We start from the raw sequence: 22,747 nt of genomic DNA, 5'->3' as shown, positions 1-22,747 counted from the left end.
CAGAACCACCCTTGGAACTAACGGTATCTTGAGACATGAAGGAATGGTAGCAAGGGATAGTTTCATGTTTTGGAACACTTGTTGAATTTCATGGTTGGTCTAAACACATTGGAAGTTACTATAGTCTATCAATTTGAAATAGTTTGCCCAAATGTAAGCCATGAAATATTTCAGCGGTTTGGAAGAGCATTCGATTTGAGGACAGCAATCTGGAGAGCATATTTCAGAAAATGGTGGGATTCTGTGGTCTACATTTTGGGAACAGTGAGGGGTCAGCAATATAACAGTAATAAAATTAATCATTAAGAGGGAACAGCAGCAACACTACACTAACAGCAATAATATATCACAATTCAGATTTTGTAGTTAATAATATAAGTTATATAACAATTAACACTAGTTTCTAACATAATGAATGAATTTTAAAATAGTTATATAACAGTTATCTAAATTCTTCAGATTCCTGAAAAACAGAAAAGCTTACAGTATTTTAATATCATGAAGAATTTGTTTTCTAAAAACTTATAAAAACTTGCCTTGCCATCAGGGATGTCTAGTCATCTCCGAGACGCTCAACAGATGTCAGACATCCCTGTAGAATTTCCTCTTCCTGCAATGCATTTCCAAAACATTTTGGAAATTTGAAGCTTTTGGGGGCCAGCCAGGGGATGCACCTTGCCATGATTACATAACTGAAATGCCATTGCAGGTAGGGATGGGGGTGTGGAGGGTGGGAATGCATCCTCATGGACCACAGAAAATCAAGCAAGGAGGTAGACAACCCAATTGTCATAGCCAATCACATATTTAATAAACCTAGATGCAATGGTATACCACAACCTATTTATGATGGCTCCTTCGATTCTAGTGAAGGAGACTAAGACCAACAAATGTTTATACATGACACCTGGACAAACCATCATAAGTCCAACAAATGTTTATACGTGACACCCAGACAAACAATCATAATACACTCGAAAGTTTTGGCTTCTTACAAACTTACAAAGTAATTGTTCCCCAAGCAATACAATGGTAAAGCTATATTATATCCACATTTACCATATTAAATTTACATTTAAAGATCATTATAAGTTTCCTGATAAAGATGTGATTTATGCCAGATTCAACCATAAGTTGTGAATTGATTATTCATGCAGGCATCCCATTCATTGTGACTGCAATAGTGCGAGAACTAGCATGATCTCTGTGCTCACAAAGCCAAATTCCCTGCATATAAGTCCAAAAAAGCAGTTTTATATTTAACACATGAGACCATAAACCATAAACTATCCATTTATTTGCAAACATACCTGCCATGTTCCCATGTCAAGGCGCCCATCTTTTATTGGTATACTGCAAAATAAGGGAGAATACTTTAATGCACAGGTAACCTTCACTAAAATTTCTCCAGAACAACTGCAACAATCTTTATTCTAAAAATACAAAAAAGACACTCAGGAAGTCTACCAAAAAATAAAAGATGCGCTGTGCTTAATCGTTTTAGATTAATGGCTACTTACGTAAGAGAGCAACCAAACAATGAAGACTTTATGTGTGCTGGCATGTCATCAGTTCCTGCACCATCATGCACGTGCTGTCAACATAAGACCCTCTTTGAAAAGTTCCCTTTTTCAAATAAGATTTAATAAAAAACAATAATAATAAATTTAAAATATCATGAGATATAAAATTAAGAAATTTGCATGAGATATATAATAATAAATTTGAAATATCAGAGAATTAAAATATATAAGAATAAAATGGAAATATAACATAATTAAATTTAATGAAGAGTCAAAAGGCATGAAATGAAAAGTTGACTCCCTCAAACATGAGATATGAAAAGGGAGAAGAGTACTTCAATTGAAAGATGAGACGGGGAAGAGGAAAAGGGAAGTTGTCAATCAAATTTTTTATTTTTTTTAAAAATGAGAAGAAAATAAGTGGCCCCTACAAAGGGCAAAATTTATGAAGGGTTATGACTCTTTCAAAGAGTGACAATTATAAAGGTCTGTAACTATTTCAAAGGGTAGAAATAGGTCGTAATTGTGGAAGGTTGTGACCATTGCAAAGGACAGCCATGATGAAGAGGTGTGACCCTTCCCCAGATTTGGAAGATACAAACAGAAGGATATTTCATTTGAAGAGGACATCCTGGGGAGGTCAATTTGGAGGTAATATATATTCTCAAAGGCAACAATAACAAATGGTGACTCGTGTCTTCTAAAAATCGGTCACCCTTTTACCCATAAATTTTTCAGGAGATTGAATTCCAAGTACTGAAGAACTTATAAATCATCAATCAAATCCACCTTAATAAATCCTTCGTTCATCCATCAATCATTAATCCCTCGATATATCAAGAAAACAATCAATCAACAATAGCAAGCAATACATCACTAAATAGACATCGGTCATCCCTTCATCTTGGGCTCAAAACAATCCTACAATTCAGCAATCAAGCATCAATCTATCAAATCAACATTCATTCAACCATCTTCCACCTATATATCAAACTAGCATTCATTATATCATGACTTTTCTATCATCTAATCAACATGTACTTAATCATCACTCATCATCAAATCCAAGGAATTCATTCAGTCAATAAATATTTCAAACTATACTGCAAGGAAACTTATCATTCCTATCAGAATAAGATGCAAGTATGATTGTGACAATGCTTATCACTTCTTTGATCAATCCTATAACTTCAATGGACTCACATCTCCATTAATCTTGATGGAACCCTACTGCAACAAGACAGCCAGAGGGGTTTAAAGCATAACTTTACATTTCAACCCTTTGATGATGTTGCTCTAGTAGTGACATTAGGAAACCTGTGAGGACTTAGGTTGCTTAGTAATCTCACATTTGAGTTTTGTAAACAAGTGTTTGTTTATGTCTAGAAATGATGCATATCTCATCAGTAAAAATAAAAATAAAATACTTGCACTTTTAGTGGTTAGAAGGCTTATTCTCTCAAGTTCCCTAGTGGGGTGTTACATTATGCCCATGCAATTTGGATCTAATACTTATCACATGACACATCTCTTGCCAAAGAACACTATGAAGTTGGAGTTGGCATCACTCATCAATCTGATGATAATAACGCCCTCTTATCTTATCAAGTAATCTTCACTTTTGTTTTCTAATGCTGTCCTAGAGGAATTTTATGGGTTTTTTTCCCCACCTAGGCTAAGCAAGAATTAAATAACTGGTATCATTTGATGAGTTAGGTAATTTCTTCATTTATTATTCTTTCCATGATACTCCCAGACTGAATGGTGGTGAGAAGATAGCACTCTCTTCTGAAATTTCATACTTTGGCACTCTGGGTTAGTTGGTAATCCGAACGACTCTTTGATAGTAATATGTTGATATTATGGCTCCCTCACTTATCATAATGCTTCTAGCTGTTAAGTGTGAGTATTAATCTCGTGGTTGTTGATTCCTATGACTCTCTGGGATAATCAGATATGATGGTCTGCTTACCATATTATAAGTTGAAATTTCGTGATTCTCTCTAACATAGTTTTAAAAAACTACGATATATTGCGAGATATTGCAAGGAAAACTGCCAGCCAATATAATCACCAAATAAATCGCTGACAATATTTTGAAAAAATCGCACTGCATTTGGGATGAAAAAGTCACGATCTTTACGATTTTTGGGTCAAAACACCACTGATTAAGTCAACTTGAAAAACAACAAAGTTTTCTAAAAAGTGTTTTGAGTTTTTTCATTTCCCCGCAGGCTGTGACAGCTAACAAAAGGGCTGCAATGGCTGCTGAGGAAAGGTGTGATTACTGAGGACTATTAAGGCACACAGATTCAAACACAGGAACTATTTCGATGATATGCCTCAAAGATGCCATCACATGCAGTGCTGATTGTAGAATACACACAATGGTTTTGCTCATCAACAGGTTACAGAAAACATTTTTGGAAATTTAATGTAAATTTGTCTAAGTATTGCAAATTTCATACCCAATGAATGACTTGGAAAGTCAACGCATAGCAGTTAAATCTCCTCATATACACATCACTATTATGCTCCTGTATACACATCAACATCACTATATCCACTCCAATTGGACTCAAAATGGCCAATTGCTCTTGAGTACTATAAGTTTTGAATTGATGATCATGAGTTTATAGATAAGTTTATAATATAAAAATTTTAATTTATCTCAACTGGCTTTGTAAATTTATAATAGTGTATAATACAGATTTATAATACTATTATATTATATATTAATACTAAAGTAGTATAATATGTTATATTAATAAATTCATTATAGAGAGTTATAAATTCGTATAAATTAATAACTGTATATCTAATAAATTATAATACTGTATATTTATTCCTAGTACTAGTATGCATATGCATTGTTTATTAACAACATTTATAAGTTTATAGAGTTCATAAATTATAAATTCATTATAGAGAATGGATATATTTATTTATAGTCTTCATAAATATTTATTTATTGGTAATTGGCCGAAGCCTAAATTATTAGTCCCTGCCTTATCTATAAGGCAGGGTACTAATGTTTTCGGCTGTGGTCCAGTAATTAATTTTTATAAGCAAGTTCGTCCTATTCTAAAGTTTGAAAAATGGTTTATTTTTAAAATAATTTTTAACTTTAATTCTTTAGTTTTGATTGGTTGACCCCATTTTTCCCAGGGGTAAAGTTGATTTATTGATTCAGAAATTTCTAAAAATTAAATTCTAGAAACTTTTTGAAAATCTGTGCGTACAAGGGCAGCGTGTCAAGTTCAGAACATGGTTATTTGGTGTTGGCGGTGATTGAGACGGACTTTACTTGGCCATGACTATTCCAGATCGACAGCAATTTTCCATGGACAATTACTATACAACTCTCCTTGAACAGCTACAAATTGAACCTTAGATGTGCTCTTTATTCAGCGCATTCGTTTTAAATCCATCATTGAAAATATTGGAATCGTCTTCCATATTAACTTAGCCCCAGATCTCTTTACCTGCCACAAAATGTGAGATCAAGAAAATCATGAACAACAAACCCAAATGACATTCGTTTCTCAAAATCCTCTTAAATGTTTGCTCAAGAGATCAGCTATAGGAAATCATAATAATAAAAGCCCTTCACTGGAGATTTTGCAATTAGTAAAGAGAAATTGAATCTTTGAACAACACAGATAAATAAATCGTAAATCATTTGTGAGAGATTTCAGAATGAGGGGAAAACTGCCAGAACAACAATCTTGATCATATTTGTAGTTCTCGGGAATTATCAAGAAGCGTTGTTCATTGCGTCTGACACAAATTGCATCAAAAAGTCAAGAAAAATGAAATCAAAGAGATCTTAAAGCTCTTATATCCATAAAACTTTCGGTGGCCAGAATGTTCCGGAAAGTTGAAGTACAAAATAGAATAAATATTTGTGTGGATGCGGCTGTATCAAATTTTTAAAAAAAAAAATCATATTACTTTTCTTCCTTATATATAATCTTTTTAAATTTGATTATTAATAAATTAATTTTGATTAAAATATTTCAATTATGTTACAAAATAATAGAATTAATAAATATATTTATAGTTCAAAGTTATAAATTAGTGATAAATTGAATATTACTCTAAATTATCTTACTTTACTTACATAAATTGATTTAATGTTTCCTACTTTATAATTTTATAAATATAATTTTCCTTTTTTTTAATAGATTAATGCATCTTAATTGTTTCTTATGAATGAAGAATTATTAAAATTGAATTATATTAATGTTAACATATTTCTATAATCTATATACAATTATCTATTTTTTTCTTTTTCATTTGTTTGTGTTAAAAGGGTTAATAGAAAAATGTACCTTTTCATTGAATTGTACTCTGTTAATTTTTTTTACAAAACCAAATCTAAAAGCACAATTACTATACAAATATAATTTGGCACACTTATAATAAATACAAGTTTTATATATAATATAAACATTTGTATAATCTTAAAAGAAGTGACTATTATGAAAATAAGATTTAGTATTTTTTAAGATGTTTTATTATGATTCAGGTATTAGTCTAAAGATTATTGAAGGTGGTTTTGGCCTATAAATATTATAATATTTACATCCTAATAATTTTTAAACTATAAATATAGTACTTAACAACTACTAATATAAGAAATTACAACTACATCTTAGTTAATTCTCACCATTTTCTAACAAAATTCTAGGATGATATCCCCTTTACTTAACCATGATGCTAATCCAAACTTTTTAAGCATGTAACAAATCTTCATACACAAAGTTATACTCATACACTATCTTCTACTATATATAAAATGCAAATCCATATTCTATTTTCCACCAAAGACAGGAATTCTAGCTCTTGCAGAGCTCGTCTTGTTTATTATTCATTTTATTATTATTGTTAGATTAATTATTATTATGTGTGAATCTCAAGTAGATTCTAACCCAAGACCTCCTTGATGAGAGGCTCGCAATTTACCAATGCGTTGTAAGCTCTTGCCTTCTTCATATATATATATATATATATATATATATATATATATATATATATATATATATATTCAAATGTTCGATAAAAGTGTCGATTTATTGCCGAGTTTTTGGCGGTTCTAGGTTTTTCAAAAATTTTGAGCTAGGTTTTTCAAATATGGTCTGTAATGGTGTGCTCTTTATCAAGTATATATGAACTTATCATGGGTCACGAAAGAGTTATCTGTTAAATATAGAAGGTGAATAACTCTGGATAGGTGTAGAATGTTAGTTTAATGCACCCAATTTTTTCATTATTGGAGCAAAATGAGATTTCTTTGTGGATTTTGAAGTAGAATATTCATGTTATACTGTGTTGCTTAAACTTGAACGAGGTTGCCTTACTTTATTCTCGACGTGAATCAGTTAGTCGGAAATTTTATATTCCTTGTGGTAATTTTATCTTCACTACTAATCCTTGGCCAAGAGATTGAGAATGTTGTGCATGCAGCTCATTCAACGGCTTTTCCAGCCTAACCAAACTCAGTAAAGGGAAGGTGGGTTTCCAACCCCACAAATCTATATAGATCATGATTGTAAATTTAAATGATCAATGTACTTGTAAAAACTCAAACTGGCTCCCAACTTGAATACTGATGCACAATTTATTGTCTTTTCACTTTTAATATTTTTCTAATTTTTGTATGTTTTCTTTGCAAATATAAACCAAGAATTTCAAGAAGTTTGAAATGATAATATTAAAAATCAGACAATAACTAGACAAACTTCCTCAGCACTTTATTTTGGGAAATCATAAATCAAAATTACATAATATAAAGATGGCACCTGGACTGCAAATTTAATATGTCAAGCCATGACACCAAGTGCTTCCTTATTATTCACAATGGCTCCTCAATGCCAAGCCTAGCCGCAGAAGATAGTTGACCTTTAATTGCTCACGGAACTGCTGATTGTTGTGTGAAAATGACAAGCAAGGTAGTTAGAGCAGGGACATGACTCCCAAAACCCTTGGTACGGGCTGCTACTTGTAACGCAGGCTCCAGCAAATGGTACACTGGCTTCTAATCAGCCATCTCACCTCAACGTAGGGCTGAGAGCAGTATCTAGGCGCAGATGTTGCTTCCGTCCAACTTTTTTAATGAAATCTGCATGCGTGTCAACCTTGGTGGCCAGTATTCAGACAATTTGCAGACTTCTCAATATCAATTCGACCTCCAATGTAGACCTTCAGCAAGAAACGTATATGTCCATACTTCAAGAATTAATTACTAACAGATTTTCCAAGCCACAATAGACACAATAGGAGAATTTCGATAATTGTTTACCTCAGCACAATTATCAATGAAAATCTCAGACTTAACCCTTATACATCAGCAAGGGCATATAATTCAGAATTTAGGAAAAAGCCACAAAGGCACAAATGCAAATATATATTCAAACGTATCTTTCCCAATGAAATGAGCTCTCATTTATAACTTTTGAAATTGTGGAAGTTTCTCAAAAGAACTCAACACTAGAAACTTTCCAACTTGTTTTTTAGAAATATCTCTTAAAGTCATTATTATAATAATATAAACATTATTATAATAATGCAACTCAATGATTAATAAATAAATAAGAGGTCATGCAATTATTAACCCAATTAACTACAAGTGACGATCAACTGCCCAACCACCCATTGTACTGCCAAAAATAGCATCTGCCAATAATAGACTCACTAAAAATAGTAAGTTTGTGACTAAGACCCCCAAAACACTTGTCAGCTCACAAGGGTCGCTATGATAAGCTAACTCCATCAATTGCGTATACCTGCCAAAAACGGAGACATTACAGTACTAGCTAAATGTAAAGCCTTAAAAGTTATAAACAATTTATCAATGTTTAAGACATAAAACTGGACATGTAATGGTAGTCCAAAGATTATCAATTTTTGACCGTGGGTCCAACACAGATACATTTGTTTTGTAAATAGATTTTTTTTCCGGACTAAATAAGTCTCGAGCAAGATTGAAAGTTTTTTTTACTCCGTTTTTCCTACTGGTGCCCGAAATAAATGGAGTTTTAATTTTATCCTTTTAATTAATAAATAAAATACTCAAGCTTTGATCATTTACCGATTAGAAAAAATATTAAATAATTAAATATTATTTATTTTGTCTCAATTAAGAGGTTTATTAGGGGATATTACAAAGTATGTCCTCTCTCACTTAACAATGGTATCCTATCACCGCTTATTCCCTTCATGCCTTGTTGGCCATCCTTTGCTACTCCGGTAATTATGTGGAATTCTCCTTGAGATCTTCTTGTGGTGTCCGTAACTTTCATAATAGGAAGGGTACACCCAACACAATTCCTCCCAAACTCTTGATGATACTTTGTACTCAATGCCAACCTTGGAAGGCCAAAATCAAAGATCATCCAAAGCTGATACAAAGTAGAACGATCACCATCATAAGATAAAATCTCACCTAGACTTGTGATTTAATAATCATTGCATACCTTAAGTGCACTCCAAGTTCTGAAAAGCTATGGTGCCCACAAGATGCTAGGAACGGTGAAGCCATTTCATAGCTCACAATCACTTAATAGTGATTCCAACAATACTATACCATGCTTAGTCGTAAAATCTTGAACATTCAAGTGAAATTTATTTTGGTTGTACATCCTATGGTGACTATCTCCATTTGGCCATCACTACAAACTTGTCTTCAAGTTTGATGCTTAACTTACAAGAGTGATTTATGAGCTGTGAATATTGATCCTTCAAGATGTGATCAGAATCTTAGATGTACAACCAACCCTCTATAATGATGGAGAGCTCAAATATCAATGCCTCTATCTACTTTGTGACCCTCAAAATATCACATGGATCCCATATGCATCATGAGCTTGAATCAAAGAGTCCACATGCTTTCACTACAAGTTGTATCCCTTAATCACCATTTTCTACATGCTTTCCATAATGACGATAGTTTTGTACTAATGCAGAAGGAAGCGACGGATTTGAAATATGATCATCTTTTTCATACCTAAAAAGTTCACATGCCTTCACTACAAGTTACATCCCTTAATCACCCTTTTCTACATGCTTTCATAATGACAAGAACTTCATATCGTAGTTGGAAAACTTGCCGAGTACTGGGCGAGTTTTAAAAACTCGCCAAGGTTTTCCTAGAAAAATACGCAACTCGAAAAAGGAAAAAATCGCCAAGTTTTCTACAAAAAACTCGCCGAGAACTCTTTTTTAAAAAATCTTTATTTTTATTTTTTTTGTTAAAAACAAAAGGCTAAAAGCCTACATATATTATATAAATTAGAGATAATTACAATATGCAAGTAGAGTGGGAAGAGGAAGATGTCATTGTAATGATGTATTTACTTCAAGTTTGACAGAAACTACTTACTATGTATTTATATATATCTAGCTCTACTCATTTCATTTGTGTTCTCTTTAATTAATTCACTAGCTTTTATATATCCTTCTCGAGGCACCTATTTTCATGTAATCCTAACCCACACAAAAAAACCTTAGGATTTGATAAAAATAGGCGCCTTGAGAAGGATTACTCTCGGCATATATATATATATAAGCTAGTAGCATTCGTGGCACGACATGGAAGATATTTTATAATTTCTAATATTTAAATATATGGCAGTAAGGATCATTGCTATTGTTACTATTGCGGTACTGCTTAATGTTAGTGGTAGAGTTACGCTTAAGTTAATGTTAAGGTTAGAAGAAATGTTATGATATTATATGAATTTTAATCTATAATTATATAAGTGTAAGGGCTAGTATTACATATAGTGTTAGTATTACGGTTAGTGCTACTATCATGTGGTTAAGGTTAAAGTTAGGGTTATGGTTAAGGTTAGTGTTAGGGTAATTGTTAAGGTCAACGGTGTCATCAGGATTAGTCTTAATGCTAGTGTTAGGGTTGAAGATAGAATTGAAGTTACTATGATAGTTAACCTGAGCATTTCACCTAGGGTCAACTAGAGTTATGGTTACAGTTAGCATGAATGATTTAAAGTTAGGAGTAGTATTATGTTAATGGTTACAATCAAGAATAACGTGGTGGTTAGGGTTAGGGTTAGGGTTAGGGTTCAAGTGAGATTTAAAATTGAACTGGCAATTAGTATTATTATGTTAACAATTTTTTTATTTTTTTATTTTTTTTATAGGTAAAAAGGACATAAGGCCCAAAGTTAAAAATAAATTTAAATCCATTTTTGTGAGGTATCCAAGATTAGCGATGGATAATTATCTTTGATTAAAGCTTAACTAATTTAAAAATATGACACCAACTTTTTAACTTTCATATTTGTAGTTCTACTTTTTTGATATCCTTATTGAAGTGCTTGTCAAAATAAAATAAGCTAAGATCAAGTTGTTAGAAATGTGATTAATACATTATCAAATACTAGTCAGCATTTTCTAATCTATTATACAATTGAAATATGCTTTAGAAAATTATTTTGATTATACATGTTTATATTTGATTTTTTTTCTTTTGATTGTTTTAGAACATCTATATTTAATCTTTATTAGATTATATCCCAGAGAAACTTTTATCCCTCTACAATTATTACTATCTAAGCGCAATTTATTATCTAATGGTTAACATATCAATTTTATCTTATTAATATCTCTTCTCCATCCGCTCCTTTATTAGCAAGGTTATCTTCTTCTTTATTATCTTCCCTATAAATATGATTGATGATTGTCTCTTCGAAATTATCGACTATATCTAAGGCATACTCAAGTTTAGAATTTAGGATCCAATTAGTGTTTCCCTTTTTCTTAACGCATTTAAGATTAATTGTGAATCCCCCTCTATAATTAGTTTCCTGATTCCGATATCTCGACTAAGTCTTAAGCTTTCTATCAAGGCTTCTAATTCTGCTAGATTGTTAGATATTAATCCTAAGGGTTTGGCACGTTTAATTAGACATGGTCCCTTATCTAAATAAATTTTACATCCTAGGCCTGCTGATCCTAGATTAACTGTAGAAGCCCCATCAAAATTTAATTTTGACCATCCTATAGAAGGAGGTTCCGATTAACATTGTTTCCTATAAATCTTATTTGTTTTAGTATAAATCAATGGAGGATTTATTAGATTAAACCAATTCTTCCATATTTCTACATCCCAATCTGAAAAGGGTCCTTCCTCCTTATATGAACTTTTGAGATTATTATTGGATACCTCACTTATGCACACTTCTAATTTATTAAAGAAGGATATTAGATCCATATTTATATTACAAAAAATGCTTTTGTTCCTTTCTTTCCATATTTCCCATAGAAGAATAGATGGGGATATTTTCCACAAATTATTATAGACATTAGAGTTACCATATTTTGGCCAACTACTTATAAAGTTTAAAAGATTTTCAGGAAATGTAGAATTCCAATTTAATTTCTTACATAACCAATACCAACATTCTTTAGGAAATGAACATTCAAAAAACAAGTGTTCGCTAGTTTCAAATTCTTTTTCACAGAGAGGACATCTTGACAGTCCTTCAAAACCCATTTTAGTAAAACCTATCTGCTGTTAGAATTCTCCTTTGTAGAGTTGCCCAAAGGAAAATTCCTTCTTTTGGAAAACATACCGGATCCCAACATAAATTTAGAGGAATATAAATTTAATTCCATTGTTTTGAGTTTATTATCTTTTCATACCCTAATTTAACTCTATACTTTCCATGTTTCGATGCTCCCCAAATTAGTTATCTTCCCTTACATTATGATTTGTTTGTCTATTATTTAAAAATTGACTAAATATATGTTTCTCCTCATCTGATAGAGGGGTTTCATCTAAAGATTTCCATTGCCATTCTTCATATTAGTTATTGTTTATTTTAATTTTGTAATCACTCACATACTTACCCCATAGATTTGTCAAGATATGTTTTATGTTTAATGGTAGATTTGCAACATCTGGAGAAGGAAGCTCATCCTATTAGTCCTCCCAAAATAAAGCTTCTTGTCCTAAACCAATATCCTAAGTTAGGTTTTTAGCTATTAAAGGATAACTTAACTTAAAGTTCCAAATTCTTGATCCTTTTGGCAGATTTATTGTTCTAGATAGAGACAAAGGATTACTACTATTTAAATATTTATGATATAAATTTTTGGCTTACTATTATGTTCTTTGAACACTCTCCAGACAAGTTTAGCCCCTAATGCTTCATTTTGTCAACTCAAGTTTTTAATTCCTAAGCCTCCATACTCTTTAGATCTATAAATTTTATCTCATTTCATCAAAGCTTGCTTTTTCTTTTCTTCAGTTCCTTGCCAGAAGAAATTTTTAAGTTGAGTCTAATTTTCCTTTTTAACACCTTTCAGTAGTGGTAAACATGACATAATATATAAATCACTAAAAGAATTGCTTTGATCATAGTCATTATTCCAGCTTTAGTTAACCATTTGCCTTTCTAACTTCCCAATTTTTAACTAATTTCTCTATAATCGTGTCCCAAGCTTTACCTTCTCTAATACCCTTTTCAAGTTGACTCACAAGATATTTACAAAGAAAGGTTCCTTTTCTATATCCTATAATTCTACAAATGCCTCTTTCCACTTCCTCTTTTGTATTAATGAAGAAAATCTCTGACTTCTTGTCATTTACTTTTTGTCCTGACGCTTCCATGTAACTTTTTATTATTTGCTTAGAATTTTGTGCTTCTTCCTTACTTTCTCCTGGTAAAATAGTATCATCCGCAAATTGTTGTGGATTATTTTAGGAACTTCTTTATTAACTGTAATACCTCTTATCTTCCTTTCTGCTTGAGCCTTTATTATTGCTCAACCAAAAGTTTATGCCATAATTATAAAAGAGGAAAGGTGAAAAATGGTCCACTTGTCTAATCCCTCTAGAAATACTAAAAAAACCTTCAAGTGTGTCATTTATAAAGGACATTTTTGGAGTTGAAAAACAATTGTATATTAAGTTGATCCATTGACGAGAGAATCCTAAAGCTTCAAGAGTTTTGTAGAGAAATCTCCAATCTACTTTATCATTAGCATACAAGATTTCTAATTTGATTGTACAGAGTGAATTAATTCCTAAATAACTTAGTTACCCAAGTTCGCTGGTTTACCCTCAAAACCACGTCTAGATTTGAACCCACAAGTTGGAAATTCGAACTCAAGCGAATTTGATGTGCCCAAATCGAATTTGCATCAAACCCGAGCGAATTTCTGGCAACAAATGACTTTTAAGTCATTTTTTATAACATATTTGATATTGTATTGAGTTCTACAGCCCTAAAAAGTGGATACAAATAGGTTATTTTGGCTTCTAACATCGGTTGCGGTGTGCAAGTAGGTGATTTTGTGAGCAAATAGGTGACTGAGTGAACAATGATACTTCAACTTGTTATGCTTCATGGATCATGATTTAATTGTAATGTTTTGAATCTTTGATGTTGAACTTGAAAATTGAACTATATGATGGTATGATCTTGATTCAAGATGCTATGATTACAACTTACATGTTTAAAGTTTATGCCTATCGTGTTTTTGTTGTTTGAATGATTAAATCATATGATTTTATGATACACTACTTATAGGCTTCATAAAAGTGTGTGTGTGTGTATATATATATATATAAATTATATGTTTTTGTAAGAATGAACCCAAACAAACCTACAACCCTTTCCAAAATTTTGTCATACCAGTGAACCAATTCTTCGAACTTGCATTTCAAATCGAACTTGAAGAGGTAACTAGGCTAAATAAGAAAAATACCACCGAAGATTAACTTACTGAGAACAAAACCTATCTGTTCCTCTGACATGAGTTATGAGAGAAATTTTTTTAGTCTATTGGCTAACGCTTTTGAGAGAATCTTGTAAATTGTATTACATAGAGCTATGGGCCTGAAATCTCTTGGATCCTCATATTATAACTTCTTTGGAATTAAAGCTAAGAAGGTATTGTTAATTTCTATCAAATGAGATCCAAAATTCCTAGTTGCCCCAATTTCTTTCCAGAGATCATTTCCTAGGATATCCCAACACTTCTGAAAGAAAAAGGCTTGAAAACCATCTAGTCCTAGAGATTTATCTAGATTAAGTTAAAACATGATCTCTTTAATTTCTTCATTAATAAATTTATTATTTAAGGTCTTATTATCTTTTGAAGTTATTATTTTAGGAATCAATCCTAACATCTTATTCTAAGCTATTATATTTGATGATTCATAATTATTAACAATTTTAATATAATATTTAACAAAAGCTTATGCTATCTCATTAAGGGTTTCCATTATCCTACCTACACAATCCTTGATTTTTACTATTCTATTTATATTCCTTCTATTGATAATACTATTATGAAAAAATTGTATTCCTATCTCCTTCTAACAACCAAGTTTCCCTTGATTTTTGTTCCCAAAATATTTCTTCTTTTGTTAGAATAATTCTTGTTTAACCAAAAGTTCTTTTTCTTTGATAAATCTATCATTGTCCATTCCTCCCTTGATAACTTCTTCATTTAAATTTCTTAATTCCTCTTCATTCTCTAATTTATCTTTAAAAATGTCATTAAAGTGTCCTTTATTCCATTTTTTACTTTTTTCTTTTAAAGATTTTAGTTTTGAATGAAACAAAACATTCGCAATCCTTCAAAATCCTCTTCATTCCACCATTGCTTAATGTTATTGAGAAAATCTTTCTCTAAAAACCACATTTTTCACATTTAAAAGCAAGGTCACCAGGAGACGAGGAGACTTCAAGGTCTCCAATACTGGTACTGGTACTGGTACGGCAATTTTTCAAATAGGAGACGAGGGTACTTGGAGACAGCAATTTAAAAAAAATAAAAAATATAATAGTTTAAAGAGTCTAATACTAAAAGTAAATACAAGATTTGAAAATAGTAATACTGTAAGGCTAAAGTAAATAATTATGGTAATGTCACATTAAAAATTAAAATAGACTCATAGAGTCAAAGATTTCAAAACCTACATGATCACAATATTGTATCTCATAGATGTATTTGTTTTTCGAATATTGCATATGATCACCATCATATCAGATTGATAATTGCTGAGATTATCATTACATATTCAAATTTTAAATTCAAAAAAGTATAGTTTGATGCTGAATTGCCGATATGCAAACAAAAATGAACACTTTGTACAATAAACAAAAAATAGAAATATATCTAGTATTAGTATGTCGATGGTACTATCATCTACTCCACAAGGTTGTGATCATCCATCTCAAGGTCTTTAGCTATCATACTTTCCAAAAAATATCACTCTCCAAAAATATTTTAAATGATTTAATCATTTAAATTGTTGAATAAAAATAATTTTTTAAAAGTGTTTCTAATGTTTTTAAAGTTATTAATTTATTAAATAAAATATATTAAATGATTTAATCATTTAAATTGTTGGTGGTCTTAATTTTTGTATTAAAAACATTCAAATGAGGTCTAAAATATATAAAATTATTTAATATTATATTTTACATTTATATTTTACCAGGAGACTTCGAGGAGACTTCACTTTTTGGATTAGGAGACGGGGAGACTTCAGGAGACTTCGTCATGAAGTTTCCAACCTTTTTTGAGGTCTCCGAAGATGCGAGAAGTCTCCGAGACGCGTCTCAATCTCCGAGACGAGACTTTTAGGGGGGAGACGGGTCTCCTGGTAACCATGTTTAAAAGGATTTCTTAATGGTTTATGTGGTTCACCTATTTCTAGCCTAACCAGGTAATGATCAAATCTTGCATTAGAAAGAATCACCGTACCAAAAGGGTGATTAAAAGAAATTAAGTTTCCTTTTAACATAAATCTATCCAATCTTTTTGCTATGTTAGAACAACCCACCCGTCTATTGTTCCAAGTGAAAGTTCCATTAGTTGTTGGGATATCTATAAAAAATTCTTTTGCAAACCAATCTTTGAAGTCTAGCATAACCTAGAAATCGTCGAGATTCCACCTACTTTTTCACCAAAGTCTAGGACAGCATTAAAATCTCCCCCAATAAAAATATTTTCTAAAGGATTTGTTTATAGATAATTACATATTTCATTCCATAATTCTTTCTTATTTGATGTTGGAGCTGGTCCAAATACATCTATAGAATAAATTGAGTTTCACTTTTAAAGCTTTTAACTTCCCCCCCCTCATCCAATTACTTCTTCAAATGAGTAGATTAAATTCTACCCTCCTAGGATCCCATGTAATACCTATCCCCCCAAAGGCCCCAGCTGATTCAACCAATTCTATTTTCCAAAACCCCAATTTTCTTCTAAGTTTCTCTCCTTTATCAAATTTTGTTTCTTAAATTAAATTTATATTAGATTCGAATTAAGCCAAGTTACGCTTTAGTAAACACTTTTTATTAGGGGCATTACGACCCCATATGTTCTAGGTTGTTTACTTCATGATTAAGTAGAAGGAAGCTTACCCTTCCCTATATTCATCAGATTGTTAATCTTTTTTTGGTTGCCAACCAAACCTATAGCTGCTCTTAAGTTCAGCTTGTTAAAGTAACTAAAATCGCGTCTGCAAATGTACTTTCATTGCCATTTTAATTGATAATTTTTAAATGCAGATTTGGATCTCATATATGTATAATATGAGGAGAAGACGTGTCTCTTCAAGAGACATGAAGAGACATGTCTCTATAGTTAATCACCATTTAGTTTATAAATAACTATATGCATAACTAATCTTTAATAGATAATATTAACATATTAACCATATATGTAATATAATATTATATTATTATATTATTATATAATAATATATAATGCATAATATATATAATACATATTATATTACATATATTATATATAAGATATATAATGCATAATATATAATATATATTATATATATAAGAATCAGCAATAACAATTTATCTGAAAAACACGGATTAGTATATCAAATAAGCATCATTTACTTCTACTAATGCTAAAACATTAACACAGTTAAGGATTTTCTACCTCTTTTCCTGCTTTGCTTATCACATTTTGGTTGAACTAATCCTTGTATGTTACCTTTTATACCTAGGTTATCTAGATTATTACTTGCATACTTCTAGCAATAAAATCATCTTTATCTAAATAATCTTTTTCTAACTCTTTCATAATTTTGTTACTTATTTCTTTTTCTACCACTTATTTGATCATTGATTTCGAAGTTTGACAATTTACTTCATTTTTACTATCCTTCTCTTGTTGAAATACTTGCAAATCCGTAATTCCAAATTCTTCCCAGTTTTGACTTTTAAATTTATCCTTTTCTAATTTATCCAAACTCTCATTATCTAAGTCTTCTTCTGGATTTAATAGTTTGGATTATTTTAAAAACATCTCAACCTCTATAGAAATAAAATTACAAGTCTTAGTTCCTAATTAGGATTCTTTTAAAAAAACATCTCAACCTCTATGGGAATAAAATTACAACCATTAGTTCCTAATTCTGCATTTCCTCCATGATCTGAAATAGAGTCTAAATCCTTTTGCTTGAGTTTATATTGTTCTTTTAAGGGTATTCATATTAGATGAATATCTTCTCCTATCTTACAATTGTATGTGACTTTGACTCACTAGAACCCTTAATATTAATAGGATTGAGAGTTTATGTATTAATCTTTGGATCCTCATCTTCAGAATCTTCCTTATCCATTTCCATAATTATTTCGATTAACCAACATTTTTCCTTTAATGCTTCTTCATTTTCCTATGTTTTTGAATCAGGTTCAATTTCCTCACGATTGTCTTCATTTGAGCCAACTCTATCCAGGAAAAATTTAGGGGTCGTATTTTGAGTTATACCCCTTTTAACCTCTTTTTATTTATTTGACTTTTTAACCTCTTTTTCTCAAAGTGATGTGTCTTGATTTAACTGATGGATCTAGGGGGAAGGAGTTGTTTTCCAACATATGATTGATTGTACTATACCCTGTATTCTTGGGTGATTCAGCTAGACCTATTCCTTTAACAAAAGGAGTTGAATCTGACAATATTCCCCGATTTATATTTTGGGATGAAGAAAAGCTTTGCTCAAAGATATCCCTTGTCTCTCCTGTTGACTTCCTAGATTTTTCTATGTGCTTACTCTTAAGGACTATCTCTGATTGAACTAATACCTCCTTTTCCAAAATCTTAAGCTTAGCATCTCTTGTATTGATTTCTAAACACTTTCCATTTCCAGCATTATTCATTTCTTGATGTTTAGGCACTGATTGTCCTTCTTCCTGCTCTAAGTTTAAAGGAAATTCTTCAAAAGATTCCTTCCTTAGATTTCATTTTCCTGCATTGTTTCTTTTTCTGACTTCTATATCATTATTAGTTATTTTTGTTGAGCCAATCTCCCTTCTAATTGATTCATCTCTGATTGTTCCTGAATTTGTTTTACTGATCAGTTGGCAATGTCCCTAATATCATTTTGAATTAACATTATTTCATGATTCGATTTGTAGTATGTGTTCAAATTGCTTTTTATATCCTCAATGAACAGATTTGATGCATGTATTGTTCACACTATTGTATTCTTTGTACGTTTTCTTCTATGTTGCAGTTGTTCTTCATATGAGCTTCAAAGCCCTCTTGGATATCTTTTCTTTCTCCTGTTTGTTCCCTATTCTCTTCTTGGTTGTTACTCTGACTCAGATCTTTAGGATTTGTTGCAACAGTTTCCCCTTACTTTGTTTCTTCCTTCGAATCACAATCCTCATTTACCTTATTGTAGATGATTTTGCTGCTGATAAATCCTCCCATCTTCCCCTCTTGGTTTACCTGATCCATAATTTCTGATATGTCCTTTTTTTAGTTTTTATTTATTATTGATATTCACAGAAAGATCTCTTAATGTTGAGTTAATTTCAATATGTTTAAGGTTAATAGTTTGGTTTGATTGGACTTTGATAGTTTCTTTGACATGTCCTTCAAATCTTGTATATTTCAATTCATAAATTGATCCATTAGTTATGATTTTTAACGGTTTGAAATCCTCAAGTCCTATCTCCTTGTTTATGAGCATCTAAATATTATTAGATTTTAAGAAATTTGCTTCAATTCTGATTAGATCTCCTACAGCGAAACCAATACGTTTGAGAATTTCAATATGATTAGGTTCAGAAGACAAGGAATTAATGGAAATCCATATAGGCGCCCAATGTTTTTTAGCTGTTGATACATTAAAGTTTGGTTCCCGTTTAATGAACTTTATAGGAAAACCTTTATTAAAAACAATAAGGAACTGAAAGAAAATCATTTCTAATGAATTCATTTTGGCAATGAATGGATTCACCAAGGGTCCTCGTAGGTTCGCCGTAGGTCCGCCCGGGTTCGCTGCGGGTCCAAGCAGGGTCCTTAATTTGGACTGTGGGTCTGCCCAGGTTCATGCCAAATCAAGGACCCTGTCTGGACCAGCAGTGAACAAGGCCCTGCCTGGACCCACAGCAAACCTGGACCTCAATCTGGGCAGCAGGGTCTGAACCCGGTAACTAAGAACAAATTTCATCCAAACCAAAGCTTCTTCTTTTAAGCTGTGACATTTACTGCACAGAACAAAAGTTTAAACCAAGTTGTTGTACAAGTAAATCTATGCAGGAAATCAAAAATGTCGCATTATTTTGACGCAGGTGCTTGTAAGACAGAAGCATATCATAGAGAAAATTTAAAGACCAAAAACAAGGTATCTGTATAGAGAATATGAGGTCATCATCTTTCTCTTCTTATATTTAACATGGATCAATTTTCCCATAAATGCTGTCATATAGCAGTTATTGTAGAGTTAAATCATAGTAGGTCGGTAACATCAATGACCTCGGATATGAAGACCAATGGTGTGATGAGGAAAACTAACCTTTTAAGAGTCAGTCCTGAGCCTCTCTGATTATAAAAAAAAAGTTAGGTACTGTTTGATTCAAGAAACTTGCTGAGGCTTGCCGAGTCCCAGGCAAGGCACGCTCACGGAGACTCACCAGACTCACTGAATCTTGACAAGTCTGGGCCTAAGACTTCGTCAAATTTATTTATTTATTTTTAACTTACAAATTTTCAAGGCTTGTTTGGTTTCTTAGGAACACCATTTTGAATACTTTTCCCAAGCTTTACACCACTGTCATTTATTTCTATTTTGAGTGGCTTGAGGACCAAGGATTAAATTGGATTCAAGGACTGTAAGGTAATAGACTACATCTTCAAAAACTGTGCTATTGATGAGGCCAAATAAGTATCTTTGTTATTCTATTCCTGCTTCATTGAATTTCAAAAAGGCTGTCTCTTCCAGAAGCTTTATGCTCCTAGGCTGCCAGATTTTCTTCTCTTGCTCCTTTATTGCACAACTGTTACCTGTACACATTGTGGATTTTTTGAGGATATCACACAGGTGCCAATTACATATGCCATTTTTTTCCCAATATTTTTAATGTGTATGTACATAAACTCGAGAAGTTTATCAAGGATTCATGCAAATCTTGGTCAACACCTCCACGATAATACTAGGAGACCATTTCAAGGTTTGCTTTGAACTTTGAAGACATCAAAGGAAGCTGCAACTTCGTACACTTATTTATGAGATCAGTTTATTAAACCTACCTTAAGCCTAAAGGCTGCATCTCAAGACAGCCAGAGTACACACTTCCTTCGGCATTATTGGCAAATAAAATTTCATTCATTTTAAGATATCAGATAGAGTTTGCATTATTAATTCTAGGATATCACAAAGAGTTTTCAGATTCATTTCCCTTAAATCAGATAAGAGTTTTCAAATTCATTTCCAGGACATCAGATAAGAGTTGTCAAGTTCATTTCCAAGATATACTGTCCATGATGAAACTCTGTTTTCCCCTATGAAACCAACTCTTCCTTATGGTTCAGAGAGTTAGGGTCCAAGCGTAGGAATGTGTGATCATGTTGGACAAAAAAAAAAGTGAATTTATGAATTGCACAATGCCTTCCGATGCAATTTGTTTTCTAGGGATTAAAGCAAGTAGATTAAGCATTCATGTTAAATTAGAAAAATTGTCAGATTTCAATAAAATCACAATGTCAAAAAATAATGAACCACTGCAAACAACATGCAAATGTATTTCTGATCCAAAGCACAACCAACCTTCCATAACGTGCCTCCATGGAGCTGACCTTCCCTGCATACAAGATGCACAATGTATGAAGGCTACTATTAGTTTCTGCCTCCTGAAACAATTGATTGAAGCAAGGTAGGCTTGAAATTTCTGTCAACAAATTTCAGAATGACCATTAGAAAAATTCTAAACAAGCTGACCTCAGGAACTATCCTGTTGAGGAAAGTTTCTGTATCATGTTGAACATCTGAATCATAGTTCTCGTTTATTGTCAGTGATGCACTTGTGTGTTGCACTGCAAACAAAGAAATGTAATTATAAGGATAAATATAATGGCATATATCATTGCAAAGCATATTGTGATTTCTTGGCATCCTTCCCAGAATTTTAATGATAGATGAGTCCAGTTCTCACAGAAAAAATGTGCCAGTCCAATCTTGAATCCTTGCAACTCTGATTGGATCTCTTTAACAACCTACAAAACACAGATGCAAGAATATAAATTTCTGACATTTTAATAATACAACAGAAATGTTGGGAAATATAAAATTAGATAATAATGTGCAGATAAACAGAAATGTATAAACATGACACAGAATAAGGACAGATTATTCTCGTGTATGCACTAAGTGAAGCTACTATGAAAATATTTTTGCTTCCACGTTCCAAATTTTATAAATCTGAGCATTGTTGTCCAATATTTTTAAACAGTGAATCAGACAGAAATAGAGAAACAACCACCTTCATCTAGATTTAGTTTTGTCTGTTTTCTTAAAAAGTTTCCCCTTTCTAAATAGCAGTTTGCAGAGAACTGTCACACATATCTTTGCACATCTATCTTTTTCCTTCAACGAGAATCTCAACTTCCCAGAAAAATAAAAAAATAATTCATAATGTTGTGATTTTCTTTCTGAAAAATGCTTTCTAGCAAAGAAAAGAAAAATAAGTCCTTAGAAATTCCTCGTGTGTAACAAACAATAACATGATGATAAGTCCCAAATCGTACGCACCCAAACATACCCTTAGTTTACTTCAGCCCAAAGTAGGCATAGTTAGTTAGGTATCAAATAATATAGGGCTCAGGCAAACATACAAACATCTGGGATATAATATTTGCTCTTTGAAGAATTCAAGTCTGATTTTCTAATAGCGTGGTTGAGATTAAAGTCTTGCATACAATTTAAC

At 31.9% G+C, this 22,747-nt stretch overlaps 1 protein-coding gene across 1 annotated transcript in view; it reads right to left on the bottom strand.

The window, feature by feature from the left end:
* Window positions 1-358: 358 nt before the first annotated feature.
* LOC149563814 (uncharacterized) overlaps window positions 359-22,747 on the bottom strand; it is an 88,613-nt gene continuing 66,224 nt past the window's right edge. The window contains exons 2-7 of the mRNA XM_089826941.1: window positions 21,977-22,037; window positions 21,763-21,857; window positions 21,592-21,625; window positions 1,521-1,575; window positions 1,311-1,353; window positions 359-1,227 (exon numbers count right to left, since the gene is read on the bottom strand). Of these exons, the coding sequence (XP_089683067.1) occupies window positions 1,150-1,227; window positions 1,311-1,353; window positions 1,521-1,575; window positions 21,592-21,625; window positions 21,763-21,857; window positions 21,977-22,037 (366 nt within the window). The 3' untranslated portion in view covers window positions 359-1,149. The remainder of the gene's footprint in view (window positions 1,228-1,310; window positions 1,354-1,520; window positions 1,576-21,591; window positions 21,626-21,762; window positions 21,858-21,976; window positions 22,038-22,747) is intronic.

Source organism: Cupressus sempervirens, chromosome 4 (assembly GCF_028749045.1).
Source record: "Cupressus sempervirens isolate cs-2001-9-10 chromosome 4, ASM2874904v1, whole genome shotgun sequence".
NCBI classification, from domain to species: Eukaryota; Viridiplantae; Streptophyta; class Pinopsida; order Cupressales; family Cupressaceae; genus Cupressus; species Cupressus sempervirens.
This window is presented reverse-complemented; position numbering and strand designations above follow the sequence as displayed.